Below are 26105 nucleotides of genomic sequence, written 5' to 3'. Positions count from 1 at the left end.
AGGAAAGATATACAGTGCAGGTACTCCATAGGATGTCCAGTGCAGGTACTCCATAGGAAAGATATACAGTGACCAGATAAATGGCTTGGAAAAGGACTTAAAAAAGAGGTGTTCATTAAAGGAACAAATGGGGGCAGTTGGGGACTCCTATGATTGGTACGGCAGGGACCCAACCTCTCATTCTTATAGCCCATCTTAACCCTCTTATGGGAGCGGGGTGTGGATGGTAAGATCCCAGCAATGGATTTACTGGAGAGACCAGGATGGAAAAAGGGAGGGAGCTAGTAAAAGACCCCCGGGTAATTACAGAATAAACATAGGGTTACCTGCACTGTACAATTTTATCTGCTGGGTAGCCCCAGACATCTAATAATAAAGTTGCGGCCTGATTAAATCCATGTCAAATGTCTCCTGTCCTTTCAGTAAAGCCAGACAATTGCTGTTTGCACTTTGCTGGTATTCGTTCCTTTGTTTTCTTGAGCTGCAACTCCTCGTCCATTCTGTCAAGATTTCATTCTTACAAGTCAGTCATTCCAAAGTATTCATATTTATGTGGGAGACAAAGGTTTGTAACATTAGAATGTCATATGGTTAAAAGATGAACTGTTAGAGACAAAATCAAAGGTTCAGATATTCCCAGAGGTCTTCAAAAGCCATTGGGAACATTTTTTTCCCCAGAATGAATATCCTGAGATTTTTTGTTCCTTATTTAAGTATCCATGCTGCTTAGTTATCAGTATTAGGATAAATAATGGATTTGTGTTTTACCAATAACGTTTTTTCCTTGAAGATTTCAAAACATGTAAGTCAGGTATATGGAAGGATTTTTGAAGAGGTTTCTCTTGGCAGTTTCTGCTACTGGAGAATGGTAATATTATCTTACAGAGAAACTTTGAGATAATATTAGCTTGGTGTGTGAGTATATGATCCTGTACAAAACTATATGTCACATATCCAGTCTGAGAGATCTGAAAAGTACACTGTTGGCTTAATATAAATGTGACATGCTGTTGTGTACATGCACATTTATATATCTACATGGGTGTTCACATATATGTGTGTGTATAGATAAAAGGAAACGCACAAAGTTGGGAGCTTCTTTTTTACATTGCATTTTCTTGTTACTGAATTCTTGTTTTTAATTGCTGTTATTTCTTGTTTACTGAACAGCACTGAATGCTGGAAAACTGAGCTACTCTGTGTGTGTGTGTGTGTGTGTGTGTGTGTGTGTGTGTGTGTGTGTGTGTGTGTGTGTGTATTCATATATATACTGTATGTGTTTATATACTGAAAGTTAAACATAATGCTTATGAAGCCTTGAAATTTTGCCCAAGGATTGCATGCATTACCAAGACTGTGGGAGGCAATTCAAGATTTCAGAGTGAGAGGAGAGGAATCCCAGTTAGCAACATCAGTAAAAGATGCTGAGGTTAGGGCAAAAATAACTTTGCTTAATATTCTCTCCTCAAGACGAGGCATGATTGCAAGTATAGCAACAGCAATGTTACCTCTCCTTCTAGCTGCCCTTGCATGCCACAATCAGAAGTATTTTTCTTTAACCCAAAAGCTATACTAAATATGTGTGCCATATGTAAGTATATATAGGGCCTGGTTTTCCTCTCACTTTCACTGGTGTGTGTGACTTCATTTATATTGGTGGAATTATTCCTTATTTACAACAATGTAAGTCAGGGGAGAATCAGGCTGATAATGTGTAGTATATTTAGCAAGAGACTGAACAGACTCTGAATTGATGATATGAAATTGTATCCTCTATCATTAGACATGCTTATCAAAAATAGTTTGTTTTAACTATCTTCAATTTATCCATAGTTAAAAACAACTTGTCATTCACGTTAAGATACTGTATGTTAAATTAAAAATGTGTTTTAATTTCTAGTCCCCAGTGCTCCCAGGGATGTTGCTTTTTCCAACGTTCAATCAACAAGTGTGACTTTGATATGGAGAACCCCAGATACTATCCTTGGCTACTTTCAAAACTACAAGATTACTACACAGCTACGGTCCATCCACTGCAGTGACTGGAAAAACGATGAATGTATTGAATATGAGAAGGATCAATATTCCTATGAAACTGGTGTTGATGACTATATGGAGGAGATAGTACATGAATTAAAAAAATTCAGATGGTATAGGTTTAAAGTTGCTGCTAGTACAAATGCTGGTTATGGCAACACTTCACCCTGGATTTCTACACAAACTCTGCCTGGCTGTAAGTAAGGATGACTGTCATACCTCATATTTCTATACTGAAATTGAGTCCAGCTGGATATGCAAACATTGTAGTCAGAGGTTATGATGTTTCTTCATAAAGCTATAGCAATGGTGAAGCAAAGAAGAATTTGTTGTAACTTTGCAGCTTTAATATATTTCCCCTACTATTTTAAAATAATACTTATTCATAGTTAAAATAATTCAGAATGGAATAGCCTGTTCCATGCTAGATGCTATCTTACTATTTACAAAATCGCAATTTAATTTCTCAGCCAGAGTCTTCTGCTGAAATACACAAGTCAGATTTCTGACTTTGGCAGTTTCGATTTCCATTTCTAGGTAAGTGGTGTGGGGTCAGTTAAAACACACATGCTTTAAAACCATCAGTAGTTTAAAACTTTACTTGTTTTACTAGTCTAATGTGTTTCACCAGTCTAATGGCACTTTCTCTATTAGGGGAGCATAAAGAACAGCCACCAGCTAACGGAGCTAGATTTCTTGTCAATATCATATGCTTTAAATTTCATGTAAGAGCTCTTAAGTGCTGCTGTACAAGATACACCTGCAGATTTTAGGATACAACTAGTTTGTGCAGACAGCTATGCTTATAAAACAACATTATTAATAAAAAAAGACAGAGAAACTTTTTTCTGGTATTTTTGGTGGAGCAAGGTATGAATGTTTTAGAAGACTGGTATTGGGATATGTAGCCTTTCACATCTGGATCACTGATTTCGGTCCAGCTCAGGTCAGTAGTATAATTTTTTATAGCTGTTTTTTGTTCTATGTGAAATGAGTTGATTTCAGTACTGTTTTTAATGGTTGGTCTACATCACAAAACATACCGGAATTAGAAGTCTTAGCAGAGGTGCCAAGTACTTAACTGGCCATGGAAAGTGGATTGCTCAATCACCTTTGTATCTATTCTAGTCATATTTTTATAGCATGAACATCATCATGGTATCTGAATGCAGAGGACTTTTATATGATGCTCATTAGTTAATACTTCTGCACCCTCACATACACCAGTGAATTTATGCAGCTCTGAAGTCAGGAAATCCAGTTATCCCCACTTTATAGATGGGGAACTGAGGCACAGAGAGACTAAGCGACTTGCTTGAGGTTTCACAGGAAATCTGTAGAGAGAAGAGAAATGAATCGAAGTCTCCTACATCTCAGACAAGCACCCGAGCCACCATCCTTCCTCTACTTTGCATTCGTAAAGTTAAGCAAGTATACAAGTTAAACAAGTTTGCAAGATCAGAGACTAAGTGTGCACTGTATAGTATATATGCAAGTGTTTACACACACACACACACACACACACACACAGGTCAAAGCAATGACAGTGGCATATTATATTTATAATATTTCAGCTGTTGGCTTCTGTTTCCCATACCTTCTCCTGTTTCCATAGAAACCAGATCAGCAAAAATAGAGAACCATAATTTGCAATGATTTTTAAGTAGAACTCACCATTGATTTTAATGGGAAATTCTGCCTATAAATTGATGGCATGATATAGTCCAAGATAAAGAGGTTAAAGCTTTTTAAAAAACAAACCTAGAACCTATGTTTCTGCAGAAACTGGATAGGAAAAGTTGCTGGTAGCTAACTACTCTGAAAAAGATTTCTCACTTATAGATCTCAGCTGCTGTCTGCCTGCTGAGAAATGCAAGTTCCAGTTTCCTAAAACAGCTGCTGAGTTTAGGACTCTTTTAGTTTCAAATTGAGGGGTGGGGAAGAGGATTTAAAATAAAAGCACTAGAGAAAGTATCTTTTAGCTTTCCTCAATAGCAGCGTGCAATGATTTAAAAGGGTTAACTTGCTAAACAGTTCCAGGTAGTGTAGTTATCATGAAAGTTACAGATGGAAGAAAAGACCTGTTGGACTGTTCCCATCTGGGGCAAAAATTGGTCCTGCTAGTGAAGGCAGGGGGCTGGACTCAATGACCTTTCAAGGTCCCTTCCAGTTCTAGGAGATAGGTATGTCTCCTATTATTATAGTAAACTATGTTGCCATGCCTTATACATAGAATAAAAGCTATAGCCATTTATAAACTATTGTCTGGAAAAACTGGATACTTGTACTTTCAAAAGAACAATGTAGTCAGTGTAGCACATTCAAATAATTAATATTCTCATTTAAACCAAAAAGTGGAACAGTGTAATAAAACACACAACTGCTGCTGGACTACACTATAGCCAATAGAAAAACAAAGGGAAAAAAATCCACCAAAATCAATCAGTCAAAATTTGGAAATTCTATAGTTGGTTAAAATCCAGCAACAAACCCGGGGCAGACCTATGTTTTTTGCCACCCCACGCATGGCAGGCAGGCAGGCAGCTTTCGGCCTGCGGGTGGTCCGCTGGTCATGCAGATTCGGCAGCATGCCTGCAGGAGGTCCACCAGTGCTGCGCCATTGGCAGCCCCGCCACCGAATTGCCGCCGAAACCGCAGGACCGGCGGACCTCCTGCAGGCATGCCGCCAAAAGCCTCCTGTCTGCCGCCCCCCGCGGCTTGCCGCCCCAAGCACATGCTTGCTGCGCTGGTGCCTGTAGCTGCCCCTGAACAAACCTACCTGAAAATTTTCAGAAATTTGTTAAATTTTCACTAGCCCTTCTCGGTACAAAGCTGTGGTTGGCCAGTGCTCTGCAGTTATAGAAGCCACATACTGATGGGGGAGAAGAATCTCCACTGAGCTGGTCAAGCCACATTTAGATAACTGCCCTACCCCACTCCAAGGACAGGGTCTGTGGCCCCATCCAGCCTGACTGCCATATAAGACTATGATTACATGGGCAATGAAGTTACTGAGCAAGAGCAGTATCTTTCTGCCATCCTAGCAAGGGTTGGAGTTTTCCCTGGCTTAATGGTAATGATCTGAGGAGAAAATGAACAGACCACGTCAAAGATGGTTATCCAGCTGGAAGCTGAGATGTCCCATCAGACCTAAGATTCCTCCTTGGCAATCATGGATCTGTGGAAGAGACCTGACTCCTGCTACCTCAATCAACTCTTACAGTTCTTGCCAGCTGAGCATTTTTTGTACTTAAAAAATGTTTGAGGAACCTTTCCCCAGTTCCACTTTCTCTCCTTTGCCAAGGTTACTGCAGTGCTAGGTATATAATAATGCTAATAGTAGTCCCCATGTACCAGCAGCAAGAGATGGGTTCAGGCTGCACCATAAGACTACACAGGGAAAGTCTCCCCAGAACAGGTGTGGATCTCCTCCTCTTTCCTTATTGGACTGAATCAAGCATTCTCTGGGTGATTCTGCTGATGCACAGCCAGGTTAAACAGCTTTTTGGGGCATAAGGGCTTCTCGCTGCTATGTAAAATAGCTGAAGATTTTGCACATAGAAATCAGTTAGAGTTGCATGGGCTCACCTGAGGGCAGAATTTAACCCAGTGTTTCTGGTTTTCAAGCAATAGCTCTGCTAAGTGCGTCCTTCAGGAATATAACGTAACCTTGGTTGTGAAATAACACTCAAAGGATCTTTCTTTGGGCATAATTTGATTTGCAGTAATTTTCATTTCTCGCAGACTCAGACAAAAAAAGATAGCCATTATTCTCAGACCCAAGCACTGTTTACAATATTTACACACACGCTCTGGACCTACTAGTTCTCGAAGTTTATAGAGATGCAATATTGATAAAGGAATTTACATAAAATGCATTCTAAATTCTTAATTTAATTTCTTTCTATCTATCCATTGTTATAGTAAAATGTGGATCTTGTGAACATATGTCCTAGTGTAGCAGTATCTAATGGACAAATGTTTAATAATCTGAATATACTGTGGGTAATTAAATGGAGGATCTCAATACGATTACCATCATTACAGTACCTTTTACTCCAAAGTTAACATGTATCTAAATCTATTTGCCTTTAAAATTGCAGGAATTCCTATTTAAATTCTTGGACCTGTGTACATATTTGTAGCCATAATCACAGTAATGTGGTATATTGGAGTACATCATAGTGCATTACTCAGGATTAATCCAGCTCTCACAGCCAGATCAACTATTCAGCCTTCTGTTTTGTAGATTATCCTCATAGGAATGGTCTCACTGTCTCATAAAGTAGTTTGATGGCACTGTTATTGCTTAGCTGATGGATTGCGCAAAGAGCCAACTCTGTTTTGCAAGATGAAATATTTTCAACATGATCTAAGTTTGTACAAACACCAGTACATTAGATCAGTGTTGTGGCACAATAAGGGGAAGAGAAGGGAACATTTTCCATAGCAGAGAAACTTAGTTATCTTGCACCTGCACTCATTCTGATCTTCACTTTTGCATTCATAACAAGCAAAATATTACATTTTATAGTCCATATCATCTTTTCTCTGATAAAATAATTTTGGAGAGCCAAAGTTAGGTGGGAAATGGATGATGGTACTGAGGCCACAGAATTAATTCTTCATTGTGGTGTAGTTAGGGAACTTGGGAATTGGTATTTTTTGCAAGCTGAAGGGCCTCCATGTGCACGGATGTCCTGAGATGTGGTGCAGTTCTTGGGGCATCCCTGAAAGCCTGGGGCATATGTGTAGAGGGCCAGAACCTATGAAGTGCCCCCCAAACCCTACGTCTGTTATGGCAGGATAGTTCATTCTGTTCTACCCGTACCTGACCCAAGGTATTTGAAATGTGTGCAATGGGAGTTGGTGTAACTTAATACTGACAGGGTCAGCATTCCGTTATACAGGGAAATCACCACTATGGAAATTGAGCCTTGACTACTTCCCAGCACCTTCCCTCTCAATCTCTAGTGTCTGGAGTTCTTGCTTTTCTGGGTCAAAGGGAGGGGAGTGATACTGCCATGCTTGTATACCCCCTCTTCAGACAACTTTTGCCTTGAAGGAGCAGGGGATTCTTTGTCCCATTTATTCTCTTTATGGGGAAAGGATTGGGCCCTATATCTATCTAATGCCTAAATATCCAAATATTTGGGTGGAAATCTAGATCAATTTAATATGATAAAACTGGACATGAGGCTTTTTTTTCTTAAAAGATAATAATGAAAAAGGCAGTTCTTATCCAAACTGGCAAGCATGAACTTCCATGAGAAGGTTAGGGTACTCAGTCTTGTTTTTGAGAATTATGCTAAATGATGGGCTATCCAGACTTACCTTCTAGCCAACACACTTAACTGCTGCCACAGCATCAGGACACAGATGGATGGGAAAGATGACCCTGACCTCCATAAGACCCGCATTCCTGTGCCAGGATAGAAGCATGATAATCAGGAAATGATGGTTGTTAGTTACAGAAAATGCATTATTGTGAAAACCAGGAGAAAACTGCTTATGAGAGGAAGTGATTGGATTATAGGGGAATGAGAGAATAAGACTAGGTCATTTCTACTGAGTAAATTGCTGTGATTTATAAGAGAAAGGGTATAGTGATATCTTACCCATTACTGACTAGACTCATTTCACAAAAAATCCTAAATCAGAATGTGACAGTTACCGCTGAGACAACCAGTTTTTTTTAATGTTTATTATAAAACACCAAGTGTTTTTGAACCACACATTTCCAGCATCCAGTCTCCTTTTTCATTTTACAGATTATTGTCTGTAGCTATACTTAATTTTTTATTACTCTTAAGTAAGTGTCAATTGATCATTTTCTGATTACAGTGAAAATTAAATGGGTAATGATGTTTAGATGCATTTTATGTAAATACCTTAAAATACATAAAAAGTTTCCTGATAGAAATCTAAACATTTAACAAATTGAAAATTTTGTCATCAAATAGGGGATACTGCATCTCTAAATTATACTGGATAATGTGGTAAATTACATTTGGACTTTAAGTGAAAATATGTGGATTACATATAAACTGCGCTAAAAGTGAATTTTATTACCTACAATCCTTCCTTTATCTAACTAGTAAATTTAAATTGCTTCCTTGGCTAATTTTAAAAGATAAAATATGCTCCATTTCTTGCTAGTACTGTAAATAATGGAAAATCATCTTCATAAGTTCACAGTTCTAGGGTTCTGTTAACTGAACGTTTATATGGCATTTTACAGTTCTTTCAGAGACTTCACTATGCACCAAACTAGATAAAGGCATAATCCTCTTTTAGTAATGCAGCAATGGGTAGTGCAAGCATTTTTTGCACCAAAAGAAACTTTGAGGAAAAACTATGGAGTGAACTAAAATAAAAATGAGTGATAGCTCAGTTAAAAATATACATCTTTAGTAGATAAAGCTGAGCTACTGCAGATGAGTACATTGGCTTTAAATTCTCTCTCTCCTGTCCTCACCCTCCTCTGACTACATAGTCTAAACCTCCCACTCCACTCAAGTGATCAGACAATCCACAGCCTCCCACTAACAAACAAACCTGATTACCATCCAAACTTTCTTATTTCCTAGCAGTAATCCACTGGATAGTAGGTAGTGATCTAATGATTCATGAAGGAGAAAAATGTATTAAAGCAATTTTATGCAGAAATCAAAGATAGAGAGTGCTTCTTTACTATTTTACTGTTTACTGAAATTTGTATAGATTGTAGTTTTGCTGTTCTTTTTGTAGCAGGCACAAAATGGTGCCATGTAGCCAAGTTCTCAAATTATAGGCAATCTACGTGTCTCTTGCACTCACAAATCCTATTTTTCCCGTTCTTTCTCAATATTCACAGTACCAAGAATTGCTGTGTTATAGGAAGAGTACCAAATTTTCCTCTACTTTAGAATAATAGGTAACAAGGTTCACACATACCACCACATGAAGTGGAAACTGTTGAAAAGTATTCATTTTTTAATAGTGACCATCTGGAAGTCCTACAGCTCCTTTCCCCTCTTTACTTTTTTGTATTTCATAATATGTTAAGAAAAAAAGAATGATAAAAATAAACTGGAAACCAAACATTCCTTTTATAAAACAGTAGTCTATACAAAGTTAAGAATTTTCCAGTCCTGTTGACATGCATATAAACTTGTGATAGTGTTTTTGTTGTTGTTCTTTATTCTGGTGCATCAGACATAGTCCATCTCCCATGTGGAAATTGTATGTGCCATGTAATAGAGACTATAGTGTAGATTTACAAAACTGTTTAGGCGATTTAGACACATCTTCCATTAAGGATATGGAATTTTAATAAAAGATGTGTCTAAATCCCATAGAAAGCTTTATAAATCAGAACCAAAAATGTTTGTAATTCTTTAAACAGCTTGGCAAATATAATAATACAGTTACAAAAGTTTCATTTTCAAATAGTAAGTGAATCTTATTTTATGGTGACTCAAGATACTGTGTTATTTGTTGTGAACTAATTCAGCTTTGATTCACATATGTGTCATTTTCTCCATAGCTCCAGATGGTCCTCCAGAAAATGTAACTGTAGTAGTTACATCTCCTCACAGTATTAACATCAGCTGGAGTGAACCTGACATTATTACTGGACCAACATTCTACCTCATAGACGTTACCTCAGTAAGGCAGTTCTCATTTTTACTTATTGGTTGATACTGATACAGATGTTTGATGGTATCTGGAATAACACGAATATAGATGTTTTATAGAAATTGCAAGACACATAAACAGGATAGGAATGAAAGCCAGAATGTCCAAAACATACATTTTCATTTGCACGGAGGAATCTAGGACATAAGAAATAAAATGTAGTTTGAGAAAATGGTGGTTTTCTTGTTTGAGAATGAGCAAATTCTTTGATATTGAAAATATTGATAGTGTGTTAATGTAAAACTTTAGGGAAACTAGCTTTGTTAAAAGGTCAGACGTTCCTTTAAGTCTTAGACAAAATAGTAAGGTGTTATATTGTTTATAAACCTAACAAATTAAAGCTGAGATTCCTGGGTAATCAATGTTCGGGCTTTAAGAAAAACATCAAATATTGCAAGAGTCACAATAAAATAGAAATGGCAACATGGGGCTCACGTGCTTCTACCCTTTCTGCTTCTTCTGAGTTCAGTGCTGTTGCTCTAACTGGCCCAATGCGCTAGGCAGGTGGTAGACCATGTATCACAGCAGCAGTGCAACATGATGGCAGGACTTACAATAACAAGGGAAGTGTTAAAAGGAAAACAACTCTTCCTTCCTTCAGCAAAATCTTGAGCAAGTCATTAGAAGAGACTAGAGAAGAGCTGGAGCACAATTCTTGGCAATTCTGATTTCAACAAAGGAAAAGACATTTTACTTATGAAACCCTGTTGTCACTTATGACACACTGTCATAAAATTGCACCAACGTGATTTCTTTCACCTTTTTTCAGAAGCACTAAACCCCCAAATTCAAATATTTTGTTAGTGTGAAACATTCCACCAAGTTCTGTTCACACAGTTTTTCCTTCTGCCTTTGTAATATGTGGTTCCTAAATTATGAGCAGGATGCAGTCATGTCCTAGACCATGATATATTGATCTGATACTTATACCTATAATTTATAATAAGGTACCCAATAAGCTAAAATGAATTACTGGATTTCTCAAACGTATTGGTAAATATTCAGCAGGAATTTAAAATGCTGTTTTGAATATTCAGTCAGTAATCAAAAATGGTTTTAAGAAAATGTTCACATTCAGAATATGTTTCAAGTTTATAGGTTTAATTTTAGAGATTACTTGTAATCCAGTACTGTCTAATCAATGATCAGTAGCTACAGGTGTCATCTCCATAATACAGACAGGTCCACTGCTACTTAAAGTCCAGTAAAACTGTTATAGATTGTCTGCAGTGAAAATACTGGTATAAATTTTGGTGGCCCTCTGGGAAAATTGTGTATTTAGATTCCAAATTCCACAAACATTCTGTATTTTACAACATTACATATATTTTAGTATTTAGTTCTCAGATCAGGCTCCTTAAGGATTTGTAAAATATTTTCACAGGACATAATAAATTCAGATCCCTTCTCTGTCACATCATAATTTTTAAAAAGTAATACTTTCCATCCATTTATTGAAAGTCAAAGTTTCTTTTTAAACTGCTAATTTTTTTGGCTTTACTGAACAATAAATGAGAAAATCATTCTGCTACCTTATCCCAAAATAAATCATACCATACTTTTTCTCATTCTTTGTTTTAATTGAAAGTATTTGTGGAGTAAAGGACTACCCAGAATCAGTAAAGGAGACAAAATTGGACCATAAGGCTTTTGGGGAGAGTAAAAATAAAGAAAAGTTTAATGATCCTATATCAAAACAATTGTATTTACAGCTCTCTTGTAAATATTTAAATGCCATGTAACTGATAGTGAGATATGAAAAAGTACCTCATCTCTTGATGGTCATCCCAGGAAATGAATGTCTGTTTAGTGCATCAGAAACTTTAGTTAAGGTTAACCCTCAGTGGGGATAGAGGCACATCTGTCAAATAAAAAGTGTGCTTGAATGATCCTAATGTTTTAGCAGCTGCATTTAATACAAATTTCACCCAGTGGGAAAACTACTGTACAGCTACCTAATTTTCCTTCAAATTACACATTGAAGGAACAATAATGAAAACATCATTTAAAAATGTTATAATAGTGGGAATAGACCATAAGGAGGGGGTTTAATAAAATGTTGTTTGATTATCTACTAGAAGAGCTTCCTTTTCCACGTATATACTTTTTCATATGATGTTGAATTAAAATTTCACAGCTAAATGAAATTAAATAGATTTGTGCATTTATGTACCAATGCCAGTTTTGTGAAACAAACTATGGGAACAATCCAGCAAATACTTGTTCACATTAGTACATTTACACACATGAGAAGTCCCATTGACTTCAGTGGGACTATTTGTGGGTCTAATGATGACCTGTAGTTTGTGCCTACACAAGGGAGCAAAGGGGCATAAGGCAGTCTTCTTATTTCTCTGCCCAAGCTACCCAAGTTGCAAATCCCAGTGCACAGGGGAGAACAGTTTCTGTGGAGTTGCTACTCCCCCTCCTGTACAGATGGTCATGGGCAGGAGTTGGTGGAGCCTTGACTCTGTCCCTTCAACATGTCAGCAGAGCTGGCACAGAGAGGGAAGTAAGTTGCCACAGGCAGTGGGCTGGTGCATTTGCTTCCCTGCAAAGCAAGAGGAAATCTAGGACCAAATTGTGACTCTTTGAGTCACAGTTCCGTCCCAAGTCTGCTCCTGGAGCAGTGCACTGCCCTTCACACAAGGCTCATGATAACTCCATCTTCTGGATCTCTATGAGCAAACTTAATCAGGAACATACGGCTTTGCAGGATTGGGCTTTTAAAAATTGGCACTTATACAAGTGAAGAAGCATTTTTGTTTAAATGCGCCGAACTGACTATCCAAATGTGGGATTTGGCCATCCTGCTAATGCATCCACATTTGTCACTTGATTGAGTTTTCAGGCTAAGACAGGGTGTGTAGCTGCCCTGCCCTCAAAGGAGCCCTGGGAAAGAACTGTGGCTCTCTGAGCTCCTTTCTTGCTCACTAGAAGAAGTAACTTTAGTTTAGCCCTTTACTAGGTTTAGCTGAATTTCCTCGTCCCACCAGCATAGCTCCCCAGGTCAATGTTCTACCCATCCCCTCCCCACATGCTTGCTTGGTGGAGGAGGGCATCTGACATGCCATCCATTTCCTCTGCCCCCAGGCCTGGAGTTGTGATGAAGGGAATGATAATGTGGTTCCACATGGGTGGGGTGGGGTGTGTGTTTCTTATTCTGCCTACTCCCTTGTGCTGCAATTCAGTCTTGCTAATTGGGGTCCTTGTATATTTCTGTGTGTATGTAGGTAATTATAATAAAATACACTATATGAGTAACATGATCTTGTGAATTTAATATACTCTTTTTGTGGTATTGTATTTATTTATCTATTTTATAGGTAGATAGTGATGATTATAAAGCTTCATTTCTCAAGACAAATTATGAGGGTAAAACCCTGGAAATTTCAGATTTAAAATCATTCACAAGATATTCTGTAGTAGTCACTGCTTTTACAGGAGATGTAAATGCTGCACGTAGTGAAGGCAAGTCTAGTACTTCAGTAATTGTCTCCACATTTGAGGCAGGTGAGTGTTTTTGTGTTTTTAACTTAAACATCACTGTTTTTTTTCTTGATACCTATCCAGTAAAGAAAATGTAAATCCTGACTACCAGCTACACTTTCAATACGTCTTTAGATTTTGCTCTCACAATAAAGCTGTGTAAATTACCCTTGATATTGAAGTGTGGTTGTAGACAACAAGTGACAGTAAAAATAAATGCTGCTAATTCTTAGCACATATCATCCATTGATCTCAAAGTGCTTTACAGAGGTGAGTAATCATTATGCCTGTTTAACATTTGAGTAAGAGTGATGCACAGCTAAACAAGGAGGCCAGAGGGAGGCTGTAGTGGACAGAAATCAATCTAATGTCAAGGCAATACTGTACACTTTAAAGCGATACTCTGATTTAAGGAACAGACTGCCTCAGCAGACAAGCCATTGACCATGAAGATAGGTCTTTAAATTTCCAAATTTTCAGAGTCAACTTTTTGACTGTAACCTCACTTTTAAAAATACCTTGTTTCTTTTCTCAAGCATGTATACTGTGTTTATTATGATCATTTATGTACTGTAAATGTCACAGTTCTTAATCTCTTCTTTTCTAATGAAGGGAAACCTATATTGATTTATGGACCTATTTTGGACATTGTTGTGTTCTGATCAAATGAATGGTGCACTGTAGAGCAGGCATGGCACAGTTAGCAATTATGTGCAAGAATCAAAAGGCTAACTTAAAGATTTACTTTTTTGTGATAATACGCCTACATGAATGAGCTTTTTATGTGGTATCTGAGTGAGTTTAAGGCTTGGAGGAGGGCTAGCTGACAGGCTGAATCCAGAGAAGACTGAGTTGATATCTGTGGGCTGGGAAGCAAGCAGAAATTATATCTGACCCTTTGACTGAGGGAGTGTGCTTGCCTTTGGTTACTTGAGTTCACAATTTGAGGTCATGTTAGATCCCTGGCTGCTCAGGAAGCATGAGTAGGCAAAACAACTTCTTTTCTATCTGTGCCTGGAAAGAGAGGTACAGCCTTTTCTTTTAGACAGAGCAGTTGGTAAAATGATCATTGCTTTTGCACCTTGAGAATGAACTACTTGAATAAATGTGTTTTATAAAGGGCTAAGAGCATGATAAATGTGCTCTGAGATCTGCTTCTGCTACCAGTAAATTTCTGGGTGGAATTTAAAGTGCTGGTTTCACTATAAAACACTAAGGTCTGGTCTACACTACAATCTTAAGTCGACATAAACTGGGTTAAGTCAATCTAATAATGTGTCAACACTGCCGAGTCCCTTCCACCAATCTAAGTGGCCTGTAAAGTCAACTTCTGTACTCCACCTCCACGAGAGGCATAGTGCTCGATTCAACATCCATGGGTCGACATGGGGATAGTGTAGACACTGCGTTGTGTAATTCAAATGGAGAGCACTTTCAACTCCACTGCACGTCAGCTAGGTACACAGGAAACAGCCACTCCCCTGTTAAAGCCCCGAGAACATTTGAATTTTTATTACCTGTTTGCTCAACGTGGGGAGCTCACCAGCACAGCTGATCATGGAGACTCAAGGCCGCAAATTGGCCAGCATGGAGTACATGGGAGGTGGTGGATCTTATTGCTGTGTGGGGAGAAGAGTCTGCAGGCAGAGCTCTGATCCAGCAAAAGAAATGCTGACATCTGTGCCAAGATCGTGCGGGGAATGGAGGGGAAGGGCTACACCAAAGACACACAGCAGTGCTGCATGAAAATAAAAGAGCTTCAGCAAGTGTACCAGAAGACAAGGGAGATGAACAGTCATTCTGGTTCTGTCCCACAGACATGCCACTTTTATGAGGAGCTGCATGCGATTCTCGGCGGCAACTCCACCACTACCCCAAAATGCTTCATGGATACCTCCCAGGAGCCCCAGACGACTGATAGCAACAACAAGGAGGACATTGTTGACAAGGAGGAGGAGGAGGATGTGAGGCAGGCAAGCGGAGGATCCATTCTCCCCAACAGCCAAGAACCGTTTTTAACCCCGGAGCCCATCCCCTCACAGAACCAGTTGGTAGCGGAGTGTGATGCTGGGGAAGGCACCTCTAGTGAGTACACATTGCCAATCATACTGTAGGAGTTACATGCTATTAAACAAAAAAGTAGGTGTAGTGGGTGTCGGTGGCCACTCCAGCTATGCAGAGGGTGCTCTCTGAAAAAGACTGTTTATGTGCACGGGGATGGCCCAGGAATCCTCCATGGAGATCTCTAGGAAGCTTTCATGGAGGTACTCTGCAATCCTTTGCCGAAGGTTTCTGGGAAGGGCTGCTTTATTTCATCCACCAAGATGGGATACTTTCCTGTGCTACTCCAGTATTAACTCTGCTGGCATCATTGCAGCACACAGCATTGCAGCATAAGAACCAGGTCTGCACCCAGACGCTTGCAGCATCTGCTCCCTTGCTGCCTCTGTTACCCTCAGGAGAGTGATATCGCATAGGGTCACCTAGGGGAAACAGGGGAAGTTTTCAATGCTAGCCCTTAAACCACAAACAATTCAACAAGTAATCTGCCCCCCATTTGGTGAAATATGGGTCAAACAGCCACACTTTCCCAAATGGCTCATGGTTCTGGTTGGAAGGGATCACCGTGTATTGCAAGCAGCACTGAAAAAATAAGAGGGGGATGGTTCCTGTTTGTCTCCCTTCCCCCCGACCTGATGCCGCTTTTGTAACAAACAAACAATTTGAGGGACTTTACACTGGTGCCTGTCCTCAAGCACCATCCAGGTTGGTAGGAGAAAGGGTTTTTTTCTCAAGTTCCAATCTGTGATCCCAAGGATGTCTTCACAAAAGCAGCAGCATAAGACCCCTCGTTCCATACCTCGTGGCCTTACTCACCAGGGCTGCAGCAGCAAACCGACCCTTGCAATATCAAGCGATTACGTTCTGGCTTGCAGTGAAGTGTATTGAGGGCTGACTTTTTTACGTAAAAAATTAACCTTGCACCAGAAACAATGTATGGACTGTCAATGTTACCCTTGTGCTTTGCATTCCTTTCAGCCGAAACCTTGTCTGTCAGCGCATCCTCCACACCGGGACACAGGTGCCGACTTTCTAATGTGCCAGGGGGTGCTTGACTCATGGCTCTGCCCCAGACCCCGCCCTCACGTCACCCCTTCCTCCAAGGCCATGCCTTCCCACCTCTTACCACCCCTGCTCCACCTCCGCCCTGCCTCTTCCTGTCCCTGCTCCGTCCCCTCCCCCCGCAGACCACCATGTCCTCGCTCCTCCCTCTCCCTCCCAAAGCCTCCTGCATACCACGAAACAGCTGATTGCGGTGGGCAGGAGGTGTGGGGAGAGAGGAGGAGGTGCTGCTCAGTGGGGCCTGCCAGTGGGCGGCCAGCGGCAAACACTGGGGAGCATCGAGGGAGCTGATAGAGGAGCTACTAGTGGGTGCTCAGCACCCACCATTTTTTCCCCGTGGGTGCTCCAGCCCCAGAGCACCCATGGAGTCAGCATCTATTAGGGACCGTCCCGATATTTAGGTGTTTGACCTGATATTTTGCTCCACCGGCAGCACTCGGCTTTTTTTTTTCTCCGCTGGCGGACCCTCCCCCCGCAATGTGTCCTGATATTTTCTCCCTCTCATCTGGTTTCATCTCACCCTACCATCTATGCACTGGGACAGAGACTTTCCCAGATTAGAAGGCGGAAAAAGAAGACTCGGGAGGACATGTTCAATTACTTAATGCATGCCTGCGAGAGTGACAAGATGGAGCTCAGAGCATGGAGGATTATACTGTCCGAGAACCTGGACAAGGACAGGGAGGACAGGAGAACATGCAGGGAACAAGTGTGCGCCATGCAGGAAGAGATTCTGCAGGTATGAAGGAGCAATCAGACATGTTGAGGCGTCTGGTTGAGGTTCAAGAAAGGTAGCTGAATGCTAGTCCCTCTGCAGCCTATGCTGAACCTGCTGCCATCATCATCCAGTTCTACATCCTCCTCCCCTAAACGTCCTATGAGGCGGGGGTTCGGTATCCCTTGCACTCCACACCAGGGGAGGGTACAAGGACCAGAAGGCGCCCATTCCCGCACCTTTGATTTGTTACTGCAGTGCATATGTAAGCAAGCTGTCCTTGTTTCTCCCCCCACAGTGTTATCAGGCCTTTTGCCCTAGGTTATCTTACTTTTCTTTGCTGTCTCTGTATTTGTGTGCATAATAAAATTTAATGGATTGAGGAGAAAAGGCTCTTTATTCATTCAACACATGGTGGTTGGTGGGGGTGGAGTTTACAGGGGAGAAAATGCAAGGGAGGGGACAGTTTGGTAAGGAACACCACAGATAAGTGTCATATTACTCTGGCTCATTGCTGAAACTGGTTTTGAAAGCCTCACGGAGATGCAGAGCCCCTCAATGTGCTCTTCTTATTGCCCTGGTGTCTGGCTGCTCAAAATTGGCTGCAAGGTGATCTGCCTCAACCCCTCCACCCCAGAGAAAACTTTTCTCCCTTTGTTTCACAGATATTATGGAGCACACAGCAGGCAGCAACAACAATGGGGATTTTGCTTTCACTGAGGTCTAACCTAGTAAGCAAACTGTGCCAGCGACCTTTTAAACGTCCAAAGGCACATTCCACCACCATTCTCCACTTGCTCAGCCTATGGTTGAACGGGTCCTTACTGCTGTCCAGGCTGCCTGTGTATGGCTTCATGAGCCATGGGAGCAAGGGGTAGGCTGGGTCTCCCAGGATCACGATTGGCATTTCAACATCACCAATGGTTATTTTGCAGTCTGGAAAGAAAATCCCTGCTTGCAGCTTTCTGAACAGACTGTGTTCCTAAAGATGCATGCAACTTTCCCAACCAGCCCACGTTGATGTCGGTGAAATGGCTCCTGTGATCCACCAGCACTTGCAACATCATTTAGAAGTATCCCTTTTGGTTTATATACTCTTTGGCAAGGTGGTCTGGTGCCAAGATAGGGATATGCGTTCCGTCTATCGCCCCACCGCAGTTAGGGAACCCCATCGCAGCAAAACCATCCACTATGTCCTGCATGTTGCCCAGAGTCACTATCCTTCTTAGCAGAAATCTGTTAATGGCCCTGTAAACTTGGATTACAACAGATTTACCCACTCCAAATTGATGCCCCACTGACTGGTAACAGTCTGGCATTGCAAGCTTCCACAGAGCTATCGCCACTTGCTTCTCCACTGTCAGAGCAGCTCTAATTTTAGTATTGCTGCACTTCAGGGGTGGGGAAAGCTTTTCACACAGTTACTGGAAAGTGGCTTTACGCATTCTAGTTCTGCAGCCACTGCTGCATAATGATGCCACCAGTCAGTGCTTGTTTCCCAGGCCCAGAAATGGCACTCAGTTGTGTCAAGGTGATGCGTGACTGTCACCAGCAACTGCAAAATGCTCCGCTCTATGACTTCCAGCAGGGCTGCTAGCATGGTATCACATTGTTTCACATGGCGGCTCCTGTATCAGCTGTGTAAATACTGCAGGATAAGGCGTGAGGTGTTTGTAATGCTCATAACAACAGTGTGCAGCTGAGCGAGGTCCTTGCTTATCTTGCCATGGCATCCACGCGGGTGACCCAGGCTTACGAAAAAAAGCACAAAAAAGGCTTGGTTTGTTTGCTGTTGCTTTCAGGAAAAGAGGGACAGAGGGAGGGAGGTAAGTGCATCATGGAAGGCTAATACCATGTTCCCATAACCATCCGCACCGATGTTTTGTCCCATAAGGCATTGCAAGCCCAACCCAAAATTCCACTCAGCTACATGCACTGTGGGATAGCTACCCACAGTACAGTGCTCCGTGCAAGCCCTGCTAGTGAGGATGCACTCTTCCGACACGAGTGTAGTGTGGACACACAAGATCGACTTGCTTAAATCAGAGGCTCAATGTCGACTTACATAAAGTCAGCTTAACTTTGTAGTGTAGACATGGCCTATGTACTGTATGTTTGGGCATCAGTTAAAGGAAAGACTGCTCCTCTCCTTGGGTAATGCTGTGTCAGCTGTGAGCAGCAGAGGCTCTTGATATAACAGTCCCCTTGTTTAAAAGTAGTGAGGGTGGTTGATGCTGGCAGAGTGTTTTTAGAAAGGGATCCCCAACTCTGACACGTCTCCCCCTGGTCTAACAAAAAAAGGATTTGTTACATTCAGAGCATACTTCAAGGCTGATGCTTTCCATGGGGCTTTCCAGGAAGCAGTGGATTTAGAGATGAGGCTGGTTACTTATGATCTGATGCTAATTATGGTGGGCTTCTAATCATTATGTTTGCTATTTGTGAGATTAATATTATAATATTTGCACAGGCACTTAGTGGTTGGGATAATAGTTTTTAATTAAACAAATTAAATAGCAGTGATATAATCCTGGTGTCCAAAAGATTATTTTTTTCTGAAACCTTTCTGTATTTTAATCTATAAATAAATAATAACAGTAATAAATTCCAATTCAAAGTGAATTTCTGAAATATTTCCTTTAGTGCCTAAAGACCCACCTAGCAACGTAACATTTCAGAAGATACTAGATGAAGTAACAAAATTCCAAGTGACGTTTGTGCCACCATCTGAATCAAATGGAAATATTCAAGTATATCAAGCCATGATTTACAAAGAAGATGACCCTGCTGTTGTCCAGATTCATAATCTAAGTGTCATTGACAAAACAAATAAATCGGTCACTGCAGTGATAGAGGGGCTAAAAGGAGGACATACGTATAATGTCATTGTAAGGTTTAATACAATTTTCTGTCTTTGATGTCAACAGATTTGCCTAATTAAGGAGTGCAGGCCTAAGCCCAGAATATGGTTTTGTTCCCTGGCATTGTAACCAAGGGTATAAAGTGTATGGGGAAAATCAGTAGTAACTGACACTTAGCATCTCACTGGTGGCAGCTAGTACCTTGTAGGAATAAATCCTAGGTCACCAGGCCAGTCTTTGGCACATCACTTTCAACTACAAAATTTTGTTCTGTCTTTTGATCCCCAAGGTCTTCTTCTGTTTTGTATTGTTTTTGTATTGAATCTTGATTACTGCATGTAGTCCCACCATTAAAGCAATCAGGGATTAGGACAGAAGGGGAGGAGAAATAAGAATAAAAATCCTTCTGGAAATAATTGTTCGGAGGTTGGATTTGTTTCTCCACCTCCTTTGTTTTAACTATGTTATACCAGGGACTGAAATGTTGTTTTCCTTAGGATTTTAGAGATGAGTGGAGTGAATGGCACAAAGAATGACCTAGGAAGGTACTAGAGAGAGTCTCTCTGGAATTTTTTTTTTAAGTGCAAATCTATTCCATTTCTGGTTTTGCCAATATCAAAGGAGGTTGGAAGAATAAACAAATTGGGCCAAATTCTTCTTTCAGTTGCACTGGTGTAAATCCAGAGACTCTCAGGTATAACTGAAGGCAGAATTTGGTCCACTGAATCAGATAATAGTATCCAATTTATTTTTGTATATTGTCTTTCATACAAAAGTACTACAAAATGCTTCACGAGTGCTTTCAAGCTTTACACGCAGATAGAATTATTTCAATCATAATTTATCATACAGGTAGCATCTATATATGCAGAGGGACAGGTGTCAAGAGGGATATAAAGACCATGTTACAGGAGAGAAACTAAGAGGCTCAGGGAATAGGATTTCATGGAAGGCTAGGAAAATGAGATAAGTCTTGAATTTGGATTTAAAGAGAGTCAGGGAATGAGTTAGAGGTAGAGAGACATGTTAGTGTAATAGTGTGTTCCCAAGAGTACAAGGGAATGGAGCTAGAGATAAATAAGTAGGGAAATTTTAATACATATTTTAAATAATATTGCTCCATATATACATAAATTAAGGTCTAGTTCAATCTTGCATTCTGGCCACATGAAAAACATGAATGACAATCTCAAAGTTTATGTTATCACTGAAACCCTTCAGTCTTGTCATGTTATGTATATATAAAATTGCAGGATTCATTATTCCTTTAAAAAGTATATTCACCTCTATCTCAATATAACGCGACCCAATATAACACGAATTTGGATATAATGCAGTAAAGCAGTGCTCCAGGTGGGGGCGGGGCTGTGCGCTCCGGCGGATCAAAGCAAGTTCGATATAACGCGGTTTCACTTGTAACACGGTAAGATTTTTTGGCTCCCGAGGACAGCGTTATATCAAGGTAGAGGTGTATTTAGCTTTTGCTGATTTAAGTTTAACACAAATGTTCAATAAAATAAAGTGTTCATTTCTTTTTAAGGTGTATGCAATAAATGGTGCTGGTGCAGGGCCAAAAATCCAACTAAAAATAACTATGGATATTAAAGGTATGCATAATAAAGTGCTTTTTTGCTGAGATCCCTATAAGCTTTAAAGAAATTACTGTAAATTTGTGCATATATATGTGTGTCCCTCCTGTCCATTGCCTAGAAGAATGAGCATTAGGCTGAGAGCCGTGAATGCCTGAGTTCTATTCCTGCCTCTGCTACAGATTAATGGTATTTGGTACTTATATAGGACCTTGCTGATATTGAATTGTACCATACACCATAATTAGCACCAATAAAACAGTAGTGCTACTCAATGTGGAAAAGGTTATCAGAATTTACCATTTCACAAATATTTTGTTATGTCTCACCATGACATTTAGAAATAGACTATAGAACCATATGTACTTATACCTTACCACATCCATGCGAAGCAAATAAAATCATTGTCCCCATTTTGCAGATAGAAAAACTGAGGCTCCGATTTTTTTTTTAATAGTGTTCTTTCTTTGTCAAACCAGTCACTTGGACTCTGATCCTGCAAAGGGGGAAATCTGTGAGGGCAGACTCTCACCCTCTCAAGGACCCCATTGCAGGATTGAGGCCTTAATTAGGACATTAGGCTGTCCACCAAAATGTCCCAAATAAGAGGATTCCATGCTTGAACTAAGTGATTTTAATTAATAAATTAGAAAGCAAAACATTTTGGCTTGTCTTTGTTTAAAAACAGAACCACCAAGACCTAATAAGAAACCAACACCAGTTTTTGATACTAGTGGGACACTACTTGTTACTGCTACAACCATTACTATCAGAATGCCAGTATGCTACTATAATGATGATCATGGACCTATCAAGAAGATACAAGTTCTTGTTGCAGAAGCAGGAGGTAGAGAAAGCTATGATGTTCTTTTGCTAATTGTTCTTACCTTTTAGTTTCTTGAATTTGACGTATTACTCTGTTCCCTTATTGCCTTTATTGGGTGATGCAGAATTAATGTTGGGAGACATTTGACCAGTTGCTGCAGCAATTGTAATACTCTCAGGAGTCATTCATGTGATACCTCTGTGCCACCATTCCTTGCTCCAAAGGTGAAGCATTATCTGTGTGCTGTAGACTAGATTCAGGGAACCTGCCCAAGGCATTCACCCTTTTCAGCTGACAAATAGTGCTGTTGGTGGTTGAAGTCACCCATACACTATTTTTCATTATCTTTTTCAGGGTTTATCTGTTTTCTTTGTTCATGATTTCCTTTTACACATAACTCATGCAGTATCTCTGAAATTAAAATAGCTGAAAGTTCCATTTAGCAGTTTTTCCTTCTGTAGCCATTTTGTTGCTGTTAGAAGAATGCAGCCATGATAATATTTCTATTTTACTGCAGGAATGAGTCATGTAAATTTATTTTGTGCAGTACGGGTCAGATTCTGAACTGATGAACTTTTGCTGATGAAATTTGCTCATATGAGTAGTCCCATGGGACTAGTGTATACCATTCATACTTTTGAAAAATGGTCACTTATTGAGGTGTTTAAGTGGGAGCTATTGGGTGCTAAGCACTTCTGAAAATAGAACCACTGGTTTACCTTCTTTAACTGCAATCTATTTAGGATTGAAATGATTTATAATTAATTTCTTCTGACAATAGTTCAGCATGATGGAAATGTTACTAAGTGGTATGATGCCTACTTCAAAAAACCCAGGCCATATTTTACAAATGAAGGCTTTCCAAACCCACCCTGTACAGAAGGAAATGAAGGACTGAGTGGCAAAGAAGATATGTATGTTATAGGTGCTGATACTACATGCATGATACCTGGGAGTGAAGATAAAATCTGCAACGGCCCCCTAAAACCAAGAAAGCAGTACTTGTAAGCATACGATTCAAGTTCTATGTCAATGTTTGAGCAATAAAAATGTTTAAACAAAAATATGCATTTATATGAGTGACAATCAGACAAAATGCAAAGGTAATATATTTTTAAAGCCCATTTAAGAAAAGGCGAGGTCTAAAGTGATTTCACAAGACTTCACAAGAAACCATAGGCACAATGGGACTTTCTGTATGAAGTGCTTTTAAATCTTCATATACTTAATTTTTTTTTTTTTTTTACTGGACTGTAAATGTGAGAGAACTGACAGGTAGTTTTTTTTTGTTTTAGTAACATAAGATTGTTCTTCCTGAATTCAGCAAGTCTAAGTGCAAGATAAATACTATCCATTTCATGCATCTACAGTATACTTTTAACATGCTGACATTAGGATTCTTAAATTATATGGTGTATACTGATTGCATGTAATTTTCCCCCAAAATTAAGAATAATTACTAGTTCTTCACTGAATGAATGATTTTAAAACGTGTATGTAAATATCTGATTCGTGACTTTACTTAATTATTTTACAGATTTAAATTCAGAGCAACGAATGTTAAAGGCCAGTTTACAGATTCAGACTATTCTGACCCTGTCAAAACTTTAGGTAAGGAGAATTTAATTTAATAGTGTCCGACCTGAATGGTCTATTTCCCTGAACCTGAATGCTCAAAAAAAAAAAAAAAAATAAGCAACTACAAATGCTGCTTTCTGCCTTAGAAATCTCTGACATTCAAAGTCATTGAAGCAAATACCCTGAAGGGCCAGCATGATAGGGCAGTATGAAAGGAGTCAATTGCAACCCTTCCCTTCCCCTTCTAGATACCTGTGTACCAGAAACCCCCTGAATGGCTTAAAGAAACCATCCAGGCAAGCACAGAATGAAATGCCTTACAGGCAAATACTGTAGTTAATTGTAGTCCCTACTGTACTTGCACTATTAAAAATTGCACCACTTGCTCCTCTGGCATGTGCCACAATTGGACAAGACCTGGTTGCCCTTACTATGATATGAAATCAGAAAAAACAGCACTGTAAATTCTCCAAATCCTAGGGTTTCCTGATCTCTTTTCCAGTGCCAATACTACCTTGTGCCAAGGTTCCACAGGAATGATGGCATCCCAGCTGGCTCTTGCCTGGCCAGATCAAGCAGGCATAATAATTAGTTTTTAGCAGGAGTGCCTCACTTACACAAAACTGCACAATAGATTTTAGTGTATATTCTCCTCTCAACCATTTTGTGAATACCACTATTCTAATCTGAAAGAGTTTGGGAGTTATTAGTCATAGCTATGCCACAAAGGATGCATCCACACTAGGAAAAAAGGTGAGGGGGGGTTACTATGTTTTAGCTAACACGTGGTGACCATTGTGGTAAAATCTTAGTGTGAACAAGGCAGTCTGTAGTTTTCACCTGTTAGCAGTGGCAGTAAACAATTGGGGGGATCCTAGGGTTTACCTCCACCTGCTAACTCACAGTGATTCTCAAACTTTGGTGACCCTTTTTAAATAGCAAGCCTCTGAGTGCGACCCCTCTTATAAATTAAAAACATTTTTTAATATATTTAACACCATTATAAATTCTGGATGCAAAGCGGGGTTTGGGGTGGAGGCTGACAGCTTGTGACCCTCCATGTTATAACCTCGTGACCCCCAAGGGGTCCCGACCCCCAGTTTGAGAACCCCTGTGCTAACACGTGTGAAAACTACAAACTGCCTTGTCCACACCAGATCTTTAACATGTTTGTTACCATGTGTTAGTTTATGCTTGGTAAAAACAAAACAAAGCAAAAACACTTTTTCATAGAGACGTCAAGGCCACAGAGAGATGACACAATCACAATGTGACATTTGCATTATCCTATTGCCTCTTTGTGAATCGGTATCATTATGTATTGATGTGACAACAGATCAAAACCATTTTGCAACACAATGTGATTTGTTGCTATGATTCCATTTTGTCCCTCTCTCACCGCCACCCCACCTCCACATCCTCTCCCCCGCTCCAAACCTCTTCCTGGCTGCTAGGAGGAAGAAAGTTTCTCCTCTGTCAGAGGGTTGTGGAAGAGCAAGACAGGATTCTGGCAACTCTAATTCATTTACTTAGCAACTCTGTATGGGTTTGTCTTGACCAGATTTTTTTTTATTTATTTTTTTTTACTTTGAATTAATTGATTGTCAACTAACTCAAGATAGTCAACATCTTTGTGAAAGCTAGTTTGGACTAGAGCTGCGTGGAATTTTTTGCCAAAACATTTTTTTGATGAAAAATGCAGCTGTGGATCAACGGTTAACGTTTTGTGAATTTGTGTCAAAGTTGGAAATTAATTGTCAGGTTTTTTTAATTGAAATGTTTCATTTCAACATTTCTGAATTAAATCATTTAGAATTTTTTACTTCAAAAAAACTTTTCCTTTCAAAATGTTCTTCAATTTTATTTAAACAATTGAAAATGAAACAAAACATTTCTTTCAGTTTCAACAGAACAATTTTTTCCTGAGTTTTTGGTTCACTGAAAATTTTGAACAAATTTCATTGATCTGAAATATTTTTTATTTTTTTTTTTATTTTTCAGTCTGGCCAGTGAGCCAAAAAAATCTGTTATTCACACAGCTCTACTCTGGACATTCCCCAATCATTTGTTCCAGGCTACTCATATTTGTAGTTTACCTGAGGGTTCAGCCAATGCTGGTAGTGTCTACACTAGCCTTTACAAAGGTATTAATTATCTCAAGTTAATTAACAATCAATTAGCTTGAGGTAAAGTCTAGTGCAGACAAA

The 26105-nt window shown here is 39.8% G+C and overlaps 1 protein-coding gene across 8 annotated transcripts in view; it reads left to right on the top strand.

The window, feature by feature from the left end:
* PTPRQ (protein tyrosine phosphatase receptor type Q) overlaps positions 1-26105 on the top strand; it is a 203947-nt gene that overhangs the window by 143865 nt on the left and 33977 nt on the right. For all 8 annotated transcript variants that reach the window (XM_039521013.1, XM_039521014.1, XM_039521015.1 and 5 more), the window contains 8 exons: positions 1901-2233; positions 9566-9687; positions 13044-13230; positions 19688-19932; positions 21446-21512; positions 22183-22341; positions 23102-23324; positions 23858-23931. In XM_039521013.1, coding sequence (XP_039376947.1) covers positions 1901-2233; positions 9566-9687; positions 13044-13230; positions 19688-19932; positions 21446-21512; positions 22183-22341; positions 23102-23324; positions 23858-23931 — 1410 coding nt within the window. The remainder of the gene's footprint in view (positions 1-1900; positions 2234-9565; positions 9688-13043; positions 13231-19687; positions 19933-21445; positions 21513-22182; positions 22342-23101; positions 23325-23857; positions 23932-26105) is intronic.

Source organism: Mauremys reevesii, linkage group 1 (genome assembly GCF_016161935.1).
Source record: "Mauremys reevesii isolate NIE-2019 linkage group 1, ASM1616193v1, whole genome shotgun sequence".
In the NCBI taxonomy this organism is placed as follows: Eukaryota; Metazoa; Chordata; order Testudines; family Geoemydidae; genus Mauremys; species Mauremys reevesii.
Note: the sequence above shows the minus strand (reverse complement) of the source record. Positions and strands in the feature narration are given on the sequence as shown.